Below are 24,646 nucleotides of genomic sequence, written 5' to 3'. Positions count from 1 at the left end.
TTCTATGCCCCCCATAGCGTAGGATCATAATGATGTTTAAAGGGATGTGATGTTAAAAAGTGTAGATTATATTTAACGCATATTACTTTCTCTCTCCTTCTTGCTCATTCTGTCTTTCTTGTTTTCTATCTTTTTACTATTTTGTTGCATTGGTAACATTTCTTCCTGTATTATTTGTCTTAACTTACATGACCCCCTTACTTTTCTTTGGAATCTGCTTTAATAATATGTGTTCCTTTTTCCTAAATCATTATTTCCTACTATCTTTATATTTAACTCTCCACTTGATTTATCTAATATTTCCTATTTTTCTTTTGTGTCCCCTTTCCTGTGCACTTTTTTGTTTGGTCTTCTTGCTCTCTGTATCCGACTTCTTTGGCCCTCTCCCTTCATTTCTCAATCCCGTTGATTGTTTCTGTTTATTGCACTTTCCTTTCTCCCACGACTTTGCCCTCTCTACTCCCTCTCCTTATATGTTTTCTTTCCCTATCACAGCTTGTTCAGCAGTCTTGGAGAGTTGCACACTATTTCCCAACGCAGCTATGGAACATCCTACACCGTGCGCCCCGGGAGCCGACACCCCTTGACTCGCCGAGCACCCAGCCCTGTACCACCTTCATCAGAGAGGGTGGAGCCCTTGGGTGGAGCACGTTCCTATACGCTAACACCCCCCACCATACTGAAGTCCTCCAGTCTCTCAATTCCTCATGAACCCAAGGAAGTGCGCTTTGTTGTAAGGAGTGTCAGTGCCCGGAGTCGTTCTCCTTCCCCATCTTCTGGGCATCCAATGCACAGTTCTCGGCCATTCCTGCAGAAGCCCCTTTCAATGTGGAATAAGTATGATGTAGGCGACTGGCTAGAGAGTTTGAACCTTTCAGAACACCGTCTTAAGTTCCAGGACAACGAAATAGAGGGCTCCCATCTACCTGCCCTTACCAAGGACGATTTTGTAGAGCTGGGGGTAACCCGAGTGGGTCATCGCATGAACATCGAGCGTGCCCTTCGCCAACTAAGCACCAGCTGACCCGGTCAGGAGCTGCGGTCCCATCTCACGGGAGGGCAACTCCGCACCGCTGCGGGGGGAGGAATTACTTTACTTGCACACAAAGACAGTCACTGCTCAGAATACCTAAAACACACACCTAGTGATGTACACAAATCCAGACAAGTAGAGAAAACAGATTGCCTTGAACATACTGGAATTGGTTCACACTGCTCAGAGCCTTCAAGTGGAACCAATTGCTGTACACACTCACATACCGTGACTATAACTTGTGCTAGCTTAATCACACTAAACCTGTCACATGCAGACACGCTGACACTGACCCACACTGACACACAAGTGTTGACCCACACACTGACTGAAAGGAGACCATGTACATTAAGTGATAAATCAGATGCATAATACTCTGAAAGTATACATCACATGTAATGCCACAGAAATAATCCTCTCCTTGTGCGGTGCAATGGGGCCCAGTAATTGATCCCCCCCTCCCTCTTTCTGTGCCAAGGAGGGGAGGTGGGATCAGTCACAGGGTCCCAAGGCCAGGCCACTGTGTGTTAATGCCACCTTTTTATACCTGAATCAACAAAAGAATCGCAGTCAGACAGTGAGACCAGTCTGCAGGGGATCGGGGTTGAGCTGCACACCTCCCATACCAAGATCTGACTCAAGTCCTGGACAGAAATCCATGGATTGGGCTGGAAGAGGCCGCAGATTCCAGCCACCGCCACTGTGGGACGCTTTTTATGCATCTTTTTAATTAGCTATATATTTGAAGAAAAAAAAAAGGACTTTACCTATATATAAATATATCTCATATAAATATATATATATATCTATATATATCTATATACACGACACCCTCTCACTGGACTTTTTATATACAGCAGATCTGGGGGTATATAGAGGTATATGCAGATACTGCAGTACCTCATTCTGGGGTTTTGAATTTTATTTGGTTATTTTTAATTTCCTTTGGACGTTATGAGTGTTTTTACAATAAACCCCTCACCACGCCACCAGCATTCTTTAGAATGGAACATGCATCTCTACATCCAAATTCCATCTTAAAAGAGGAGATCATATTTGGGGTTGTGTTCACTGGTTTCTTACTTCATTTCAATGTCATATTTATTTGCACATGGGTATTCATTAAAGTTGGGCCATTCATTTAACATCATGGAAGATTTGTCTTTAAGTCATGACTATAATGTCTGAGTGTTCTGGGATATTTCTTATTGTGTTATTCTTGCTGAATTTAATCTTTCCTTTAATGCGATATTCCACAGGGGTTACTTCTTATTCTAGCATTTGAGGTGAGTTTTTATGGTTTCCTTTGTTTTTTCATTGGTTGGACATTTAGTTCAAATTTTAGGGGTCACATTTGAATATCTGGTTTTTATTTACTTTGAAAGCATATTGAATTATTCCAGGGTTTTTGTCTATTCAGGTGATCAGAATTAGCAATTTTTCCTCACATTGCTTTTTGTGGTTCAGCCGGAGAAAGAATAGACCCCATGTAAACCCTCTGTAATGTTGTACATATCCCCTAATTAAATGCCACCAAGAATCTCTCTCCCAGTTAAATGGTGTCCCAGAAACAAACGGGCCACGGTGGATATATTAAAGATGTCCCTGTGTCCATGGTCAAGTCTCTTCAGTACCTTTGTATTGTTATGATTGAGGCCATCGGTGAGAGAGGAGGGAGGATCACGGAGCCGTCTGGGTCCTCTCATGTACTGTGTCCCTGTGCACCTGAGGATGGATTACCCGAGGGTGACCAACCTGGATCCGGTGTGCCTTATTGCCATGATAATCGCTTCAGGTCCCTAATGGGGTGAAGCAGTGTAATGTTATCCCATTTCCTGCAGTGCCTTATCGCCATTGTGGAGCTTAGACAAGACCCTCTGACTGTGCTACACTAGCAGCTGCCAATACAGCATTTAAATATACAGTCCCCAAGATGGAGTTATGGCTGCTGCTGCTGCTTTGACTGGATTTCTACAGCCCGATCCCTACACACCAATGGAGCCTCATGGACAGGGTTGTATATCCAGTTAACAGTTTGGCAGAGGGATGTCAAGGAGCGAGGTTATTAAGGCCACGAGCTTCTGCAAGGAGAGACAGGACACTAAAAAGTTCAGTTCAATTGAATTTCCCTTACTAAAATATTCAGGTAACAAATAGTGGATAAAAAAATAATTTGTTAGGCAAGTTCTGGAGGCCACTACAGAAAAAAATTAAGTTGACCTGATATTTCTGGCAAAGAAGGAGGTTTCTTTTTAGATGAAGTTATAACTTTTGGTATACCCAGCTCTCCTCTTTGCCACATACAGTTACGTTTTGCAGCATGCAGGAATATTAAAAAATAAATAAATCATATGACAGAGATGACCGTAGGAAATAATTTACAATGTTTTTCCAAAAACTAGTATACCACTTAATCTTACCCAATCAAAAACCTGTAGTAAAAGGAAAAAAGTGAAAAATATTAAGTAAAAAAAATACCATTCAATACTAGTGATGAAACATTAAAGAATCATTTATAAACAGACACTAATGGAATTGACTGAAAACATAAGAGAAAGGATGTGCCAAATTGAAGATAAAATGTAAAAAAAAAAACAGTTTGCATATTTTTATATTTCTATATACTGCTTCTTTTTGTGTTGACCCCTGTTCCACACTGTGTAAAATGTATATAGCCCTATATCTACTCTGTAAAAAGGATCAAAAGCTTTCCCATACACATACTTTTTATTTTGCTTTTACTATTAAAGGCACCATACCCCACTGTTACACATTTTGTTGCTAGCAAAACCCATGTCTTAAGAATGTTTCACCAGAAAAAAAAATCCTCTCTTCTTTTTCCGGCTTTGCCAAAGCTTGAAGGGGAGGGACCGATGTTAATGTCTGATTGGGGAATTGGGATCCTGCCATGGGGTAAATATCATCTGGTGCTAAACAGAGAGGGTTGTGGTTTAATCTACACCTCTCATATCTTAATGTTTTTAAGGCTTTCATAGAGTGTGTGTTTCCCACAGAGCATTGCACAGCTACTGGGGCAGTTGTTCGATGTATTGACAGTGGACCTAGAGCAATGAAGAAGTAGATAAGGTTGTGACAAAAGAGTGTTCTGAAAGTTAGGATTAGTTTGGCCACAAAAGCAAAGTACAAACTCTATGTACAGGCTCTTGCTTCTCCAGATTATTTAACATATATGGCTGCATGGGATGGATAGCATGAGCATTACATTATGTTGTGGGACTTTCTGACCAAAGAAAACTATTAGGACATTGCTGCTAGCATAGCCACAGGGCACAGTGGAAACTGGTATACAGTTTTATATATATATATAATATAAGTGTTATTTCTATTTCTACATGTCCTTTGGAAAACGTTGTGGCCAATTATTTCTGCCCACTGCACATGCCACACAAAACTATTCTCAGTAAAGTGTTATCCATGAGACCATCTTGCATTGACAATGAGCACAACAACGTGATTCTTTCAAAAACACATAGCCCACCATCATCTAGTTTATCTAAGGCATTTCAAGATCTTGTTTTGCATTTTATTAACTCTATTCTCCAAAGCTATGTGTCGTGGTGCCTAACTGTGCACCATTGCAATATGGCATTACCAAGTTACTAAAGATGAAACTGTGATACTTATATAGATAGAGATGGCCATCTTACCATGCAATGCCATTTTACAGATAGTACATAATGAAGTTGAGAAACATTTTTATAAATCCAGTGTAAATATGTCCATGGTAGGACTTGCTGTGGAATACATAAGCTCTGGTGCATGGATTTGCCGGTGGACAGGCCTAATTTATACAGTTACTATGAAATGTCATGGTCATTCTTTGCAAAAACTATACCTCTTGTTACAGAATGTTTCTCCACAGTCTGTTTGTCTAGGTTTTTGCACCAGTCTGTATCTCTATGAACATTTTTGAGAAACAAGTATCATAGGAATAGTGATGTTGTTCTTGCCCTAAACAATATAAATCCTTTTATGATACAGTCATTCCAAATTGAAAAATAATCATACCTTAAAAAATCCCCTCTCCAGTGCTGAGGAATGACTTCAAAATGCAGGAGTGAAGTCCTGGGGGCGCATAGTAGTTGCCCACTGGTGATGCCTGCTGTGTGAAAAAAATGGAGCCCGATGTATACTTACACTGGTATTTTGTACTTGAACTTCCCTTATTCTTTTTCTAGAGATTATATTTTCCATATGTCATTTAGTAAAAGCTTTCAGCCACTCTCTACTACCCACCCATTCAATATATCAGAAATACCAACTTTATTTAGAATAATTTCCTCCTATGGTTTTGTATTTTTAAGCTGTCCACAAAATAATGTAGGCAACAGTGATGTAAGGTTGTGGCATGTGATACTCTCCAAGGATAACTAGAAGCATTTTACAGTGAGACATTTGAAACAACTGAAATGAAAGAACAGCCTGGTTCAAGGAGATCTGCTCACAAAACTGTAGTATGCTTTTATGGAAATTGGGATCTTAGATTGCACTGATTTGCCCACTAGTTTGGCTTGCACTATGGTTTTTAAACTAATAAAAGCCATTTCTTGGTTTGTCTTATTGATGTACTTTCAAACAGTTTCATGGAAGTAAGGTGCTCAACCATCCCTAGACATTCACATGGCTGCTATACAGTCTTCACTTCTGCCCCTTTTGTGCTCATGATGGACAACTCCATCCTGTGCAGTATACATTTAATTTATATATTGTAGATGCCAATGCATCCACTACACACTACTATGGGAAGAATGCATGGTTGTTTGGAGAATATTCTTGTATCTAACACTGTTGTCTTTCCCTAAATGCAGCTTAACAGATTTATTCATTGTTTCTCATGAATAGTTTTGTGAAGAAAAACAGATCATTCTAACCATATTCTGTCACATATATTGTAATAATATAATCAGCAAATGCACTTATATATGTCAGAATCTATGTTGATTGCATAGGAAAAATACATCAATGTGTAATATAACATGCACCTAAAATACATTACAAGTAATAAAATACATTAAAATTAAAGTGGCTTTCCCTAAACGGCAATTTATAATCCATCCATCCTGCTAGACCCCCACCAAGAATAGGGTTTCTGAATTGACTGTCTTCAGCAATCTCATGGAGTTTGAATGTAACAACAGTTTTCTTCTCGTGATCGGTGGGGTCCCAGCAATGTCACCCCCATTGATGATACACTTCCTGTGGATAGGTTATAAGTTGTCCTCTTAGGAAAACCCCTTTAACATTGTTGGATATATGAATGTTAAATTTGTATTGATAATACTTAGTTCTTAACTTGATTTTGAAGTTACACTGTGAAATTAATAAAACATTGGATCAGTATACATGGATACATATGTAGCAGGGCATTTGAATGCAAACCTGAGTTAAAGTGTACCTGTTTGTAGAGTTATGTTAATGAAACTGCAGGCTACTAGAAGGGAGGAATAGACGTTATAAAGCTGCCACCAGCTAGTCACAGTTTCTTTGCAGATAGAATGGCCATTCTGCCCTGATCGATGTCCCGTCTGGCCTTTGAAGTGCTGAGGAAGTGAATTGAGGCATAGTCTGCAAGTAAACTAGGACCAGTCACCATCGCAAAACCTCCCAGTTGACTACTTTAGAGTGAGGTGTCGGTTTTATAACTTAATTTCCTCCCTCCTGGTAGGATGAGCAGTTTCAACAGGGTTACATGCTTGTGGTTTAACAACCAAAACTCTACAGACAGGTTCACCGTTGGCCGCCTTCTATTTAATAGGTTGTATCAAACTCATCTATGCTACATCACAAAGCTTACTTCTGCTATGGCCTGCTTGCAAATATATGTAGGAACAAAGACTATGATGAATATAAAGTAAATTACTGCTGTCAGTCAGAGAGAAAGATGATTTTATTGGGCACAGGGTTATTTCCTACAAGTGTTTCTTATTTATTTTCTTTGGGTTGGGGAGAGGGGTTAGTGAACTCTATTTAACTTAACATCTGATGTTATCATATTAATGCCAGCACTGCAAGAATGTTCTCCTTGTGAACGATTTCATTGACCCCGTTTAGTGTAAAATGAAGGGCGACGATAATGTAGTGGGATGCATTGGCTCTGCAGTAATGCCGTTTTCTTTATAAAGGATAATTAGGACACATTATTGGAGGATTTCATCTAGAAGGTTAAATGTGTTTGCCTGCTGGACTAATGGCTGTAAGCTCAACATCATATTGTAAAATGCATGTAGGATTAGTCGAGGTTAACATTGGTAAACAGATTAGAGTGCTTCTTCAGATGGCTAGCATAGACTGCATGTAAGGACCCCTGCTTCTATTCTCTGAGAAAGGGTTAGGACTGAAAGGATGTCTAGGGTTATATAGATTCCTTTATTCCTTTCTGTGTAGATGCAGCATATTCCCATTACAATCTCAGTGTGTATAGGGAATGTCTGATAAATCTAATGTAAATCTTTCCTGGTATGTTTCTGTGAGCAATAATCGACACCTGTGAAAGGTGCTAGTTGTGGGCTCTGGTGTTTTTTGGGATTCCTAGGGTTTCTGCCGATTGTATCATGATGTATGTCAGACCAGCCAGTGTAGGGAGCATGGTAAACCAAATTTTTACCTACTGCTTTTATAAAGCCTCACACATTTCCAATAGTGCTCATCGTACGCGTTGATGCCATCAGGAGTAGAATATGCTACATCTACACTAATATACAATTTGGACTACATCTGGATTTTAGTTTGAGGCTTTGTGTAAAAGTGTTCCATCAAAATACATGCAGATAATAACACTTTGGGGTTTCCTTTTTAGGTGCTCATTCTTATTGCAGGGCTTGAAGGAACTGAAGATGCACTATCTAGGTTAAGAGAGGGGTTTGGGAAATTTTCCTTGATGTTTGTGTTGGCATCAGGTAGTCTTTATTTTGGTGGTGATATTAAGGGCGGGGTGTCTGGGTTTCTTCTCTTACCCCTGCATAGGGTGTTACTTGGTGTGCTGGATGACATAATAAATTTATAACAAATTCAACCTTTGTCATTGTCTTTATTTATATATTTCAATGCCTTATAATGGATCCCTGAAAAAAAATTCCAACCAAACTGTGAAATCCATAAATGTGATCTTGATGGTATAGTTTCATGAGCATGGCAATAACTGAGTGTAAATCTCTTATTGGTAGTAAAAAGGAAAAAAAAACCTCTCTAACACTTTACCAATAGGAACTGGTCAGTTCAACTTTTGCACATTAAATTAAAGGAGTATTTCAGATTCAGAAAATTGTTTTTAAATAAGACTATCATGTCAAGTTATATAACATACTAACAAATTGTACTGGTTTTATTTTTATTTTGCGTGATTCAATCCTGACAGGAAGTTTTGTAGCTCTTCATTTATGAATGTGGTGTTGTCTTCAGGTCCCAGGGACCTCCCACCAGTGGCGGATCCAGGGGGGGGGGGTCGACCAGGGCTGTCAGCTCCCGCTCAACCATTCCCTCACCTTTCTATCATGCTGCTCCATTCTTGTAGAGTGTGAGCCGTGGGGATGCCATCCACTGCAGGCCAGCGCGATGACGTCACATCAGTGCGCCGACACCCAGAGATCACGTTCCCGCGGCTCAAACTCTGAAAGAATGGAGCAGCGTGTGAGAAGGGTGACAGCTAGAGAGAGCTGCTTGGGTGCTGTATGGTACAGGATAATTATTAAAACTAAAACTCGGGGAGGGGGGCGAGGCGATGCACAGAAAAGGGTGCATTATGAGTCAGGGGCACATGTCAGAGGGCATTGTATGGGAGGGGAACATGACGGGCATTATATGCTAGTGGCACAGGACAGAGGGCATTATTATTATGTGGGGGAAACAGGACGGTCATAATTATTATATGTGGGGGCACAGGATGGGGCATTATTGTTATATATGAGGGGCACAGAGTGTTTTGCATTTCAGAGGTATAGTGTATATTATAAGGATATATTCAGAGGGTTCAGTGTGTAGTAGTATTATATTTAGAGGGCACGGTGTGTGGCAGTTTTATATTCAGAGGGTACGATGTGTTGTAGTATTTTCAGAGTGTGTACAGTGTGTCAGAATTATATTCAGAGGGTGTGTGCCAGTACAGTGATCCCTCAACTTACAATTGGCTCAACATACAATAGTTTCAACATACAATGGTCTATCTGGATCATTGTAACTTGAAACCAGACTCAACATACAATGATACAGACAGTCCAGATCTGCTAAACATTCCAATGGCTGGAAGATCTGACAAAATCAGAATGTGCATTCACTGGTAATACACCTGTATTACTGAAGCGTATGCACTGACTGGCTGTCTGGTAGCGCCCCCTATAGTACAGGAAGGTACTACTGTTCTGTAATACTTTTAATCTGTGCCACAGTTAGCTGCTCCTTTGGACACCAAGTAAGGGCGTCTCTTTTTGTTTCTTTTTTTGGGACACTGTGTACTATACAGACCCTGAAGAAGCTCCTGTCCTCTATGCAGACAGGGATTTACAGCTCCCAGCAGCTCTTTCTTACATTACATTAAGTATGTAAGGACTTGCTTTACCTTTATTAGTTATCTTATTTTTGTTTAATCCTCACTTTTGCCTATTTTTGGATGAGATTTTGGGGCTTCAGAACCAATTACCAGGTTTCCATAGAGTTATGGTCTAAACATACAATGGTTTAAACATATAATGGTCGTCCTGGAACCAATTAATATTGTAACTTGAGGGACCACTGTATTATATTCACAGAATACAGTGTCTGGCAGTAATATATTCAAAGGATACAGTGTTTGGCATTATTATAATAATTATTGTTTTCATATGGAGGATCGGAATCCGCTGACATAGTGAGTAGCCATCTCGACGTAAAGTTTGCAGAGAGAACATTTAGCTGTACCCAGCGGTATGTACATCTAAATTAGATAAGGAAAGACTATAGAGAAGACGTCACCTGTTGTCACTGATATCATTGTGTATGCTGCCTGACTGTCCCATCAGAGCTGGAGTCACTTGTAAGTTTTGCAGTATTGATGGGTGAAACACCAATTCCCATCATACCCTTACCACATACTTAAGGTTATACTGGGAGCTGTAGTTTTAAATGGTAAAAACTTCTTTAGCACTTTCCCATTCTGTGGCAATTGGTATATTCGATTATTGTACTGGAAATAATTTTCTGCAACATGCTACAGTGCGGGCATCCCAACATGCTATATCCCTTAATGTTATGTTTTTGCAAGTATTCATACATTGCTGTTTAAATGTCAGTACAGAGTCTAATAAAACCACATCTGCAGGCAGAGGATTCCACATCCTTATTGCTCTTAGTGTAAAAAACCCTTTCCTTTGCCTTAGACAAAATCTTCTTTCTTCCAGTCTAAATGTGTAACCACGTGTCCTATCTATAGTCCTGTTTATGTAAAAATTCTAATGTATTATACGAAAACTGTTTAAAATGTCTTATCTTTGTAATATTGATATATCTGTTTAAACATATCCTATCTGTTTGTAATGTAAGGCCATGTTCACACTACGGAATGTCCACATGGTGTCTGCAGAAAGAATGAACGTATTCATTCTTTCTGGGGATACAAAAAACGGAATTTCCGTGCTGGAAATATCGGGCATGGATATTCTGCAGAGCAGCAGAATCCTTTTGAATTCAGCGGGACTCTGCTGCAGCGGAATTTCTGTGCCGAATTCGGCATTGTAAATTCTGTTGTGTGAACATGGCCTATGAGTCTTAAACAAGGTTAGGACTGTATGATACATTTTATAACATTTTATGTTCCTTAAGCAATACCTTATTTTCTGTCTGCGAACAAACAATACTCTAATAGTGCCCCTCCCGAGACTAGACTCTGGATCCGCCCCTGCCTCCCACTTTCCGAAGACAAGGCATCATCCTCTGCTGTCTCAGGAAGCTTCCTTGAATCTTGTCTCTGAGTTTTAGCCCTGTCCCAAGTGATGTCACCACCTCTGTCCACCCCCTAAGTAATGTCACCACCTCTGACCAGCCCCTCCAGCCTACATCACCATCTCCCTGTCATATATACCTACACATGTAGGGAAAATGAAGTGTGTTTCCAGCATGCTGCCTTGTGCTCAGCAGGGCTACTGGCAGAGGAGCAGACAAGGAATGAAAAGCATGTGCTGCAACCTCACTGCAATAGTTTGTTGTGACGTGAGATGTTCTGCAACAGCTCTGGGCGGGAAAATGGCAGGAGTAGACGGGATGGGAGGACTGTAATAAAGAGCTAAGGGACAGCAATTCGTTATGGGAATTGTAGTACTGAGCAACTGCTCAATCAGGAAGTATGGTTAAGACCCTTCCAGAAAATTTATTTTTGGTGGTTTCCGAACTGCGGCAGACAGGTAAGCAATGGTGATTTGGAACTGCGGCAAACAGGTAAGCATTGCTATATTCTTTTGAACCATTTTTATTTGTTGGAGTACCCCTTTAAGTGAAAAAAGGTAAGGAAGGAGAGAGCAGTGAATCCTAATGAAACTAAATATTGAAAGTTTCTTTGATCCATAATAAAATTGCAAAAAAAAAAGTATCATTAAAGGGGTACTCCAGTGAATTTTTTGTTATCAACTGCTGCCAGAAAGTTAAACAGATTTGTAAATGACTTCTGTTTAAGAATCTTTATCCTTCCTGTACTTATCAGCTGCTGTATACTACAGAGGAATTTCTTTTCTTTTTGGATTTCTTTTCTGTCTGACCACAGTGCTCTCTGCTGACACCTCTGTCCATGGCAGGAACTGTTCAGGGCAGGAGAGGTTTCCTATGGGGATTTGCTCCTACTCCAGACAGTTTCTGACACAGAAATTGTTGGCACCAGTTGATTTTAAAGAATTTGTTTTCACTTGAGTAACCCTTTAAAATTGTAACATGTGACCTCTCTAAAAGCACTGATTTGTTTTTTTGTGAAGATCAAACTGGAGTCTTTTGGGGCAATGCTTCCAAGAGAAAAATATGCAAAATAGCTCTCTTCCATTTTTAAGAACAAATGCATACATTTCAATTTAATTCATAATGTTAATTCATAATGCAGAGTTGCCAATAGCAACCAATCAGATGGCTTCTTTCATTTTTAACCTCTTAAGGACTTAGGGCGTGCGTACCTGTATGCCCTAAGCCCAGTCCCGGTGTGAAAAACGTGCATCACACCGGGTCGGTCCCAGCTGCTAACGATAGCCGGGACCCTGGGCTAACAGCGTGCGACACCGTTCATTGTGCCGCGCGCTGTTAACCCTTCAGACGTGGCGATCAAAGTTGACTGCCACGTCTGAAAACGAAAGTAAACGGTTCCCGGCAGCTCAGTCGAGCTGATCGGGACATCGCAATAAAATTGCGATGTTCCGATCAGCTGGGACGCAGGCAGAGGTCTCCAAACCTCTCTCCGCGGCGTCCGATCGGGGATTGATTGCTCCAAGCCTGAGCTACAGGCTTGAGCAATCGAGCCCCTATCTGACTGATCCCTGCAAAGCTATGGCTTTGCAGGGATTAGCATAGGAGATCAGTGTGTGCAGTGTTATAGGCCCCTATGGGAGCTATAACACTGCAAAAAAAAAGTTAACAAAGGTCATTTAACCCCTTCCTTATTAAAAGTTTGAATCACCCCTCTTTTCCCATAAAAAAAATTCCAAAGTCCAAAATAGTGTCTTTTTGGTCACTTTTTATATCATGAAAAAATGAATAAAAAGTGATCAAAAAGTCCGATCAATACAAAAATGGTACCGATAAAAACTTCAGAACACGGCGCAAAAAATTAGTCCTCATACCGGCCTGTACGTGGAAAAATAAAAAAGTTATAAATTTTCCTGCATGTAGTTATGATTTTTTTCCGAAGTACGGCAATATCCAACCTATATAAGTAGGGTATCATTTTAACCGTATCAAACTACAGAATAAAGATAAGGTGTTATTTTTACCGAAAAATGCACTGCGTAGAAACGGAAGCCCCCAAAAGTTACAAAATGAAATTTTTTCTTCAATTTTGTCGCACAATGATTTTTATTTCCATTTCGCCGTGGATTTTTTGGTAAAATGACTAATTTCACTGCAAAGTAGAATTGGTGGCGCAAAAAATAAACCATCATATGGAATTTTATGTGCAAAATTGAAAGCGTTATGATTTTTAGAAGGTGATGAGGGGAAAATGGAAAAACGCTGTGTCCTTAAGGGGTTAAAGAGGCCTGTGAAAAATTAAAGAAGCAATCTGATTGTTTGCTATGGGCAACTCGACAACTTTTCCCTTGGACAGGTTTTGATAAATCTCCTCCAATGACCCTAAACATACAGTCATAGCTTCAATAGTATATGGAATGGGAACCATTTGAAATAAGTATAAAATATGTGGTTTCATCTTTACTGTATGAATCAACCCAGAAAAGTAGAATTTTCTGTCACTTAGATCTGACCACTACCGCACATATGTCGCTTCCAGGCTACAACCAGAAGAGCCAGACAAAAATAAGAGTGCACAAAGGGGTTGTGAACGCTACCAGAACACCATAGCAATTCATTTACATATTAGAATTTTCAGACATAACTTGAAAATGGTGCTATGTATCAAAATAAAAGGGAAACAGCATGTCACCTGCACTATTCATCTGTACCAGCAGGTTAGTCCAGGTGACACTGTTGGTCAAGAATAATGGGGAGGCATTAAGGAAACTAGTAAAGCAGTGTAACTTAAAGGACATGTCCGGTGCTCACTTTTCTTATTGTATCCGTTCCGGGCTGCAAAAAAAAAAAAAAGAAAATAAGCTTTCTCTTGCCTGCCTAGGCTCCCCCGGTGCTCCGGTACAGGCGTTTGGTCCCCCGGCCGTATTCTTCTTACTTCCTGTTAGCCCGGCACGTCACACGGAGCTTCAGCCTATCACTGGCCTAGGCGGGACATCGCTACGGCCGGTGATAGGTTGAAGCTCCATGTGACGTGCCGGGCTAACAGGAAGTAAGAAGAATACAGCCCGGGGGCCGAACACCGGTACTGAAGCACCGGGGGAGCCTAGGCTTGTAAGAGAAAAAAAATATCTTTTATTTTTCAGCCCGGAACGAATAAAATAAGAAAAGTGAGCACCGGACATCTCCTTTAAGCAGTTTGGCCACAGCTCCACTTGCAGGCCTGGATTTTGGAGCAATCCACTGCTGAGGAACATCAACTGATATGTTGTGGCTTTGGTCCTTTGATCTTAGGGGCCTTGTCTAAGTAGCCCCTAAGTTTTAACCCTTTAATATTTATATGGATATCTGAACTTTACTCCTTGGGACTTCCAGGTTGCTACCTATGAGAGTGGTCCTGATCTGGCTGATGAATAGACCAGGAGGCATCGGCGCAAGCCATCGAGGGGTCAGACAGAAATGTGTAAATTTAGGCTAAGGTTGTGGGCAGGCAGCAGACCTGTGTTGTCAGAGACTGGCAAAATGGTCATGTCAGGCAGCTCAGGTTTGTGGTTAACATTCTGGGTTGTAGACAGGAAAAGCAGTATGGTGCAGTCAGGCAGAAGTGTAGTCAGTATGGCAAGCAGAGTATAAAACAGAAACACCTTCACTAGGACACAAAGGCACCGTTCAAGAAACTTGGACAAGGTGGAACTACATTTCATAGATGGCACGGAGCAGTGATTGGCAGGGGATGGGATTTAGGGTGCATATGCTGGCCCCTGAAGCTAAGCCAGCATGTGCACATATCCTACAAGTGGCACAAGAAACTACATGAACAACAGCATTGAGGTCCAAGCCTTAGTGCAGCAATGACAGGTAAGTAGACAGCAGTGTCTTCTGGGAGGTAGCACACATTGAGGAAGACAAGCCATTATATCTAACCATGCCTGCACCTTTAACATCATATTACATGTGTAGTAAAGGAGGGCATTTCCCCTTGCCGTACCCCTAATTGCATGTATCACAACAACGTGATACCAAAATCTAGTATCAGCATTACAAATGTGACTGCTACCCCCTATGCCATTTCATTCACTCTCTTCATCAGCCTTTGTGTCATTTCATTCCCCCACCCTTTCTCAGCCCCTGACCATTTCACCCCCCCCCCCTTATCACCACTGTGCCATTTCATTCCGCCACCTATATAAGCACCTGTCCTATTTCATTCGCTCCATCATCCTCCATTTTATCAGCCCTCTGTGTTATTTCAAACTCCCCTTCATCAACACCTGCACTATTTCATTCCCCCTGTGCCATTTCTTCCACCCTTCATTCACCCGTGTGCCGTTTCTCCTTCATCACCTCTTGTGCTATTTCATCCCCTCTTCATCACCTCTTGTGCTATTTCATCCCCCTTCATTTCCCCTATGCCATTTAATTTCCCCCATGATCCCCCCAATGCCACTTAATTCCTCCCCACTTGTGCTACATCATCCCCCTCTACATGATCCCCTCCTGTGCCATTTCCTTCCCCTTTCATCACCCCTTTACCACATCTTTCCCTTCCCTTAATCGTCTCCTGTGTCATTTTATACCCCCCTCTTGTCTACCCACCTTGGCACATTACCCCACTTAATAACCCCCTGTGCATTTCATCCCCCCTCTTGCTCCCCCAGTGCCATTTAATTCCCTATCCTTTATCATACCATGTGCCACATTATTACACCCTTGATCCTGCCCTGTGCTATTTCATCCCCCCTTTATCACTCCGTGTAACATCACATCCTGTATCATTTCATTCCTACTTTATGCCCCTGTGCCATTTTAATTCCCCCTTTATCACCCCCCGTGTTCCATTTCAATCCCCCCTTTATCACCCATTGTGCCATTTCAATTTTCCTTTATCACCCCCCCCCCACACACACACACACACACTCCCTCTGATCCCCGCCATGCCATTGAATTTGTCACTAGGGGACACATGCCAGGTTGCTGGCTCAGGTGCAGGGGTGTGGATTCTCGGCAGGTCCGACGTCCTATGTGCAGCACTAACGAGTGACATCCTCCCACTCTGCTCCTTGTCCTGATGTCTGCTGTCACTTGCCCGCAGTCACTGCTGCTCACAAGTTGCCACGAGTGCTCCTTATCTCAAACAGGCAGCTGGCGCTACGGCCATTTTAAATCCATGAACAACTGCTGCTGCGGGACCTAATGGTCTCCCAAAACACTATTGCTTTGCAGCACCCAGTTTGGAAAGCCCTGTTGTAAAGGGTTAAAATACATATCCAAACACAAGTACAAGGAACCTTAAACAGAAAAATGACAAAGAGGATAGAGGGCCCTGCCTGCAAAGGCTTACAATCTAGAAGGGGTTTGGAGGAAAAGAGTAACGAGGTCCAGTGTACGGAGGAAGAACAGGAGAAATTTTGGAGACAGTTGTAGGGAGGAGAGAGAACAAGCAGAGGTCTTGAGAGGATCGGAGATTATGTGAGGGTAGATATAGGGAGATCAGAGGTCAGAGATATTTGGAGAGAGAGAGGTGGATTAGTTGGGTAACAGAGTTAAAGGAGAATTCCAGCAAAAAATAACTTATCCGCTAGCCACAGGCTCTCGCATGGTAATGAATGGAGCGCGTGCCATTTACATGCTCCTTCACTGACAGCCAGGGCCCCAGCAGTTTCAGAGATCACAGGGGGTCCAAGCGGTCAAACCCCCAACCCCTGCCCCCACACACAATCAGCTACTTATCACCTGTCCTGTAGATAGAGCTTAAGTTAGTTTTGGCTGGAGTTCTTCTTTTAAGGGTTACTCCGCCCCTAGATATCTTATCCCCCTATCCATAGGATAGGGAATAAGATGTCTGATTGCGGGGGTCCCACCGCTGGGAACCCCTGCGATCTCTCCTGCAGCACCCCCTGTCATCTGCGGCACAGAGCAAACTGCGCTACGTGCCTGATGACGGGCGATACAGGGGCCGGAGTATCATGATGTCACGGCCCCGTCCCCTCGTGATGTCACAGCCCACCCCCTCAATGCAAGTCTATGGGAGGGGGTGTGTGGCTTTCATGCCCACTCCCATAGACTTGTATTTAGGGGGCGTAGCCGTGACATCACAATTTTCCGGCCCTTGTATTGCCCATCATCAGGCACGGAGCGAAATTCATTCCGTGCAGCAGATGACGGGGTGCTGCAAAAGAGATCACAGGGGTTCCCAGCAGCGGGACCCCCTTGAGCAGACATCTTATCCTCTATCCTTTGGTTAGGGGATAAGATGTCTAGGGGGTGGAGTACCCCTTTAACCCCTTAAGGACTCAGCGTTTTTCCATTTTTTCATTTTCGTTTTTCCCTCTTTACCTTTAAAAAATCATAACTCTTTCAATTTTGCACCTAAAAATCCTTATGGTGGCTTATTTTTTGCACCACCAATTCTACTTTGTAATTACATCAGTCATTTTACCCAAAAATCTATGGCAAAATGGGAAAAAAATCATTGTGAGACAAAATTGAAAAAAATATGCCATTTTGTAACTTTTGGGGGCTTCCGTTTCTACCCAGTAAATTTTTCGGTAAAAATGACACCTTATCTTTATTCTGTAGGTCCATTCGATTAAAATGATACCCTACTTATATAGGTTTGATTTTGTCGTACTTCTGGAAAAAATCATAACTACATGCAGGAAAATGTATACGTTTAAATTGTCCTATTCTGACCCCTATAACTTTTTTATTTTTCTACGTATGGGGCAGTATGAGGGCTCATTTGTTGCGCCGTGATCTGAAGTTTTTATTGATACCATTTGTGCATTGATCGGACGTTTTGATCGCTTTTTATTCATTTTTTCTTGATATAAAAAGTGACCAAAAATGCACTATTTTGGACTTTGGAATTTTTTGCGCGCACACCGTTGACCTTGCGGTTTAATTAATTATATATTTTTATAAATCGGACTTTTCCGCATGCGGCGATACCACATATGTTTATCTTTATTTACACTTTTTTTTTATGGGAAAAGGGTGGTGATTCAAACTTTTAATAGGGAAAGGGTTAAATGATCTTTATTCACTTTTTTTCACTTTTTTTTCACAGTGTTATAGCTCCCATAGGGACCTATAACACTGCACACACTGATATTTCACATTGATCACTGGTTTCTCCTAGGAAACCAGTGATCGATGATTCTGCCGCTTGACTGCTCATGCCTGGATCTCAGGCACTGAGCAGTCATTCGGCGATCGGACAGCGAGGAGGTAGGTAGGGACACTCCTGCTGTCCTGTAAGCTGTTCCGGATGCCGCGATTTCACCGCGACTATCCCGAACAGCTCCCTGAGCTAACCGGCATGCTTTCACTTTCACTTTAGACGCAGCGTTCAACTTTGAACGCCACGTCTAAAGGGTTAATAGCGTGCGGCAGCGCGATCAATGCCGCGCGCTATTAGCCACGGGTCCCGGCCGTTGTTAGAGGCTGGGCCTGACCCGCGTTATAGATCGGGAGCGGACTCATGATGTAGCGGTACGTCATGAGTCCTTAAGGGGTTAAGGATGAATTGGAGGGACCACAAAGGATGTTGTAGTAGTCCAAGCGGGAGATGATGAGGGCATGTACTGGTAATTTAGTTAAGTTAAAGTTGAGAAAGGAGCGGATTGGAGAAATGTTTTTGAGGTGTAGGCTGCAGGAGGTTGTAAGGGTCTGGATGTGCTATTTAAAAAATAAAACACAATCGGAATTGACCCCTAGACAGCTGATATGTGTGACTGGGGAGAGAGGGGAGCCATTGACTGGTTCACACTGAGAAATTTCTGCTATCAGAATTTCCACGCTGAATTCTATTCTGCTAGAAGATTGAACATATTCATTCTTCTGGCAGAATCCACTTGCAAAAACCCACTGAAGTTAATAGGAATAATTTTTTCTGATAAAATCAGTTTGGAGCGGAACTCAAGTGGAATTGAGGCAGAATTGAAGTGGAAATGGCTGAACTTCCTCCCCAACATCATTTGCTCCTCCTCCAGATTTCCACTTCAATTCTGCTTCCATTCCGCTTCAATTCTGCAGCAAGCAGAAAATGGCACATTTCAACATTTTCCTGACCAAAATGATTGTTCTCTAATTCCTCAATGTGAACATACCCTAAAAGCCAAATGTTTTTTCTCTGTAAAGAATTAGTGGTCGTCACAGCAACAGTCCTTTCAAGCTGAGTTCACCCTTCCTCCACCCTACCCTGATAAGACAGGGAGGAGCCCTGAGTTAGAGTAGTCTGGCTCTAGAGAGAGGTGGAGAGAGATCTCCTGCTCTCGTACCTCATTGGAGTAGACCACAAATGTTATCCACCTGTCACCTGTTCCAGTGTAGCCAAACTTCTTTCACACAGATCCCACTGCCAAGGTGAAATCAAGTCATCATCCCAGGGCACTTTTGGGACAATAGCATATGTCTGAAGGGCCCGATAGCCAACTGGATGAGGGTGTTGGCAGTTCTCATACTTTCCAGAAGTGATATCCAGAGTCCTCTGTCAAGTTACTCTAGGTTGTCTCTAAAAGTATGATAAGTCCAAGCATCTCCAGTAAACTGCGACTTCTGTGGCTTCTCACTACATTTAATTGCACCAGTGTAACCTTGTCTCCAGAACCTGAACTGTTGATACTGTACTGTGATCCTGCAAGTTTTTTCAGTAAACTACATAAGTGGTTATCCAAATTCCCTGCATTTGAGGAATTCCTTTCTAGGGCTTGGATACCGATGACTACTTTCTTTGGAGTTGTGGTAAGTGAACTTAACCTCTTCAGTGCAACCAATCAGGGCAACTTAACCAATCAGGGCGCCTGCTGCGGGTGTCACTCCCGCAACACACTCCGCCCCTCTTCCGAAGGATGTGAGCGGGTGCAGGAAGAAGACCCCGGGTGCTGGGGACCCCGATCCCCGGCATCCCTGTTGGGATCGGGGCCCCAGGAGCGACGGCCGCGGCGAGGGACTGACCTGCAGCGGAGCAGCAGCAGGAGGTGAGTGACAGCCTCCTGCTGTTGCTTAGCAACAGCTCCCAGCATGCAAAAAGGGCATGCTGGGAGGTGTAGTTATGCAACAGCAGAAGGCAGACCACCACAACTCCCAGCATTCCCTTATGGGCATGCTGGGACTTATAGTTTTGCAACAGCTGGAATCACATTTTTTCTATGGAAAAGTGTACCTTCAGCTGTTGTATAACTACAACTCCCAGCTTGCACAAACAGCTAAAGTGCATGCTGGGAGTTGTAGTGGTGCATCTGCTGGTTGCATAACTACAACTCCCAGCATGCCCATTGGCTCTCGGTGACTGCTGAGAGTTGTAGTTTTGCAACAGCTGAATGCACACTGGTTGTGAAACTCAGAGTTTTTTTTACCTAACTCAGTGTTTCACGACCGGTGTGCCTCCAGCTGTTGCAAACTACAACTCCCAGCATGCACCGTATATGCGGGGAGTTGTAGTTTTGCAACAGCTGGAGGCACACTGGTTGTGAAACACTGAGTAAGGTCACAAACTCAGTGATACGTAACCAGTGTGCCTACAGCTGTTGCAAAACTAAAACTCTCAGCATGTACATCAGCAAGTACAGTCTGTCAGCGCATGCTGGGAGTTGTAGTTTTGCAACAGCTGGATGTCCCCCCCCCCCCCCAATGTGAATGTACAGGGTACACTCACATGGGCGGAGGTTTACAGTAAGTATCCGGCTGCAAGTTTGAAACTACTGTGAACCCCTGCCCGTGCGACTGTACCCTAAAAACACTACACTACACTAACACAAAATAAAATAAAAAGTAAAAAACACTACATATACACATACCCCTACACAGCCCCCCTCCCCAATAAAATGAAAAACGTCTGGTACGCCACTGTTTCGAAAACGGAGCCTCACGCTGTTGCAAAACAACTACTCCCACTATTGCCGGACAGCTGTTGACTGTCCAAGCATGCTGGGAGTTTTACAATAGCTGGAGGCACCCTTTTTGGAAATGACTGGCGTAGAATACCCCTATGTCCACCCCTATGCAATCCCTAATTTAGGCCTCAAATGCGCATGGCGCTCTCACTTTGGAGCCCTGTCGTATTTCAAGACAACAGTTTAGGGTCACATATGGGGTATCGCCGTACTCGGGAGAAATTGTGTTACAAATTTCGGGGGGTATTTTCTGCTTTTACCCTTTTTAAAAATGTAAAATTTTTGGGAAAAGAAGCATTTTAGGTAAAAAAATATATATATTTTTTTACATATGCAAAAGTCGTGAAACACCTGTGGGGTATAAAGGTTCACTTAACCCCTTGTTACGTTCACCGAGGGGTCTAGTTTCCAAAATGGTATGCCATGTGTTTAGTTTTGTTTTTTGCTGCCCTGGTACCATAGGGGCTTCCTAAATGCGACATACCCCCCGAGCAAAATTTGGTCTCAAAAAGCCAAATATGACTCCTTCTCTTCTGAGCATTGTAGTTCACCCGTAGTGCACTTCAGGCCAACTTATGGGGTACCTCTATACTCAGAAGAGATGGGGTTACAAATTTGGGGGGGTATTTTCTGCTATTAACCCTTGCAAAAATGTGAAATTTGGGGGGAAACACATTTTTGTTAAATTTTTTTATTTATTTTTTACATATGCAAAAGTCATGAAACACTTGTGGGGTACTAAGGTTCACTTTATTCCTTGTTACGTTCCTCAAGGGTTCTAGTTTCCAAAATGGTATGCCATGGTTTTATTTTTTTTTGCTGTTCTGGCACCATAGGGGCTTCCTAAATGCAACATGCCCCCCAAAAACCATTTCAGAAAAACGTACTGTCCAAAATCCCCTTGTCGTTCCTTCGCTTCTGAGCCCTCTACTGCGCCCGCCGAACACTTTACATAGACATATGAGGTATGTCCTTACTCGAGAGAAATTGGGCTACAAATATAAGTATAAATTTTCTCCTTTTACCCCTTGTAAAAATTAAAAAATTGGGTCTACAAGAACATGCGAGTGTAAAAAATGAAGATTGTGAATTTTCTCCTTCAATTTGCTGCTATTCCTGTGAAACACCTAAAGGGTTAAACGCTGACTGAATGTCATTTTGAATACTTTGGGGGGTGTAGTTTTTATAATGGGGTAATTTGTGGGGTATTTCTAATATGAAGACCCTTCAAATCCACTTCAAACCTGAACTGGTCCCTGAAAAAAAGCGAGTTTCAAAATTTTGTGAAAAATTGGAAAATTGCTGCTGAACTTTGAAGCCCTCTGGTGTCTTCCAAAAGTAAAAACACGTCAATTTTATGATGCAAACATAAAGTAGACATATTGGAAATGTGAATAAAAAAAAAATATTTGGAATATCCATTTTCCTTACAAGCAGAGAGCTTCAAAGTTAGAAAAATGCAAAATTTTCTAATTTTTCATCAAATTTTGTGATTTTTCACCAAGAAAGGATGCAAGTTACCACAAAATGTTACCACTATGTTAAAGTAGAATATGTCACGAAAAAACAATCTCGGAATCAGAATGATAACTTAAAACATTCCGTAGTTATTAATGTTTAAAGTGACAGTGGTCAGAATTGCAAAAAACGTCCGAGTCCTTAAGGTGAAAAAGGGCTAAGTCCTTAACCCCTTAAGGACCAAGGACGTACTGGTACGTCCTTGGTCCTGCTCCCGTGATATAACGCGGGGTTACACGGTAACCCCGCATCATATCACGGCGGGCCCGGCGTCATAGTGAAGCCGGGACCCGCCGCTAATAGCGCGCAGCTCAGATCGCGGCGCCGCGCGATATTAACCCTTTAGCCGCTCGCTCAGAGCTGAGCCGCGCGGCTAAAAGCGAATGTGAAAGCTGCTGGTTAACTCAGTGGGCTGTTCGGGATAGCCGCGGTGAAATCGCGGCATCCCAAAAAGCTTACAGGACAGCGGGAGGGTCCCTACCTGCCTCCTCGCTGTCCGATCGCCGAATGACTGCTCAGTGCCTGAGATCCAGGCATGAGCAGTCATGCGGCAGAATCACTGATCACTGGTTTCCTATGAGAAACCAGTGATCAATGATAAAGATCAGTGTGTGCAGTGTTATAGGTCCCTATGGGACCTATAACACTGCAAAAAAAAAAGTGAATGAATATCATTTAACCCCTCCCCTATTAAAAGTTTGAATCACCCCCCTTTTCCCATTAAAAAAAAACACAGTGTAAATAAAAATAAACATATATGGTATCACTGCGTGCAAAAAAATTCCAAAGTCCAAAATAGTGCATTTTTGGTCACTTTTTATATCATTTAAAAATGAATAAAAAGCGATCAATAAGTCCTATCAATGCAAAAATGGTAGCGTTAAAAACTTCAGATCACGGCGCAAAAAATTAGCCCACATACCGCCCCATACACGGAAAAATAAAAAAGTTATAGGGGTCAGAAGATGACAATTTTAAACCGATTAATTTTCCTGCATGTAGTTATGATTTTTTCCAGAAGTACAACAAAATCAAACCTATATAAGTAGGGTATCATTTTAATCGTATGGACCTACAGAATAAAGATAAGGTGTAATTTTTACCGAAAAATGTACTACGTAAAAACGGAAGCCCCCAAAAGTTACAAAACGGCGGGTTTTTTACATTTTGTCGCACAATGATTTTTTTTCCGTTTCACCGTCGATTTTTGGGCAAAATGACTGACGTAGTTACAAAGTAGAATTGGTGGCACAAAAAATAAGCAATCATATGGATTTTTAGGTGCAAAATTGAAAGAGTTATGATTTTTTAAAGGCAAGGAGCAAGAAACGAAAATGCAAAAACGGAAAAAAACCCGGTTCTTAAGGGGTTAATCTGAAGGACTACTACCACCAACATCTTCACACACCAGTTTACACCATACTCCTGGCATCATAAACTTTTCACCAGCCAGCCGAGTATCCGTGTCACAGTAGTCCACAGTACACATCACCCTCCACTAACAACAATAGGAAGCATCTCAGTAAAAGACACATACAAGCACATTTGGAATTTGCAAAAAAAAAACAAGATTCTCTGGTCTGAGGAAACCAAAATTTTACTTTCTCATCTCAATTCTAAGAGTTGTGTCTGGAAGAAACTAGTCACTGCTCATCTCACCTACCTACTACCATCCCTACAGTGGAGCATGGTGGCAGCATTATGCTCTCCAGGCAGGGACGTGCACAGACATTTTGAAGGGCAGGGGCTCAAGTAAAAAAAAGAGGGCACTTTTCATAATTTAAAAAACATCTGCCAGACTTAATGGGCAGATGTGCTGCGGCCCAGGGATACAGTGGACTCCCGCCAGGCCTACTCGACATTCCTATCCCCCATAAAAGTTGGTGTTTTTGTAAAATCGAGTCAAGAACAGTTTCTCTGAGGTCCGCCATGTGTATATACACTTTGTCTGTGCTGTCAGTCTTATTTACAGAAAACATGTGACAGCTGCACTATAATATATATACTGTATTATAGAGGAGATTCATCAAAACCTGTGCAGAGAAAGAGTGGTGCAGTTGTCCATAGCAACCAATCAGATCGTTTTGCAGAAGGCTTTTCCTCTGCAAAGGTTTTAATAAATCTCCCCCTATATGCCCCCATCTGAGCTCTATATGACAGAAAGTGCACTGTACCCGGGCTCACCCAGCACCCATCCTCAATCACCCAGCACCTATCCCCAATTACCCATCCCCAATCACCCAGCACCCATCTCCAATCACCCAGCACCCATCCC

The 24,646-nt window shown here is 42.2% G+C and overlaps 1 protein-coding gene across 4 annotated transcripts in view; it reads left to right on the top strand.

The window, feature by feature from the left end:
* The window catches only part of SHANK3 (SH3 and multiple ankyrin repeat domains 3), a 502,635-nt gene that overhangs the window by 410,367 nt on the left and 67,622 nt on the right, over positions 1 to 24,646 (top strand). For 2 of the 4 annotated variants that reach the window (XM_056573012.1, XM_056573011.1), the window contains exon 24: positions 496 to 8,066. The exons of 1 other annotated variant lie outside the window; for it this stretch is intronic. In XM_056573012.1, the coding sequence (XP_056428987.1) occupies positions 496 to 1,024 (529 nt within the window). In that variant the 3' untranslated portion in view covers positions 1,025 to 8,066. Of the gene's footprint in view, positions 1 to 495; positions 8,067 to 24,646 lie in introns of those variants that run through there. One more of the 4 variants, XM_056573014.1, reaches the window with a different exon arrangement.

Source organism: Hyla sarda, chromosome 4, assembly GCF_029499605.1.
Source record: "Hyla sarda isolate aHylSar1 chromosome 4, aHylSar1.hap1, whole genome shotgun sequence".
NCBI lineage: Eukaryota > Metazoa > Chordata > Amphibia > Anura > Hylidae > Hyla > Hyla sarda.
Note: the sequence above shows the minus strand (reverse complement) of the source record. Positions and strands in the feature narration are given on the sequence as shown.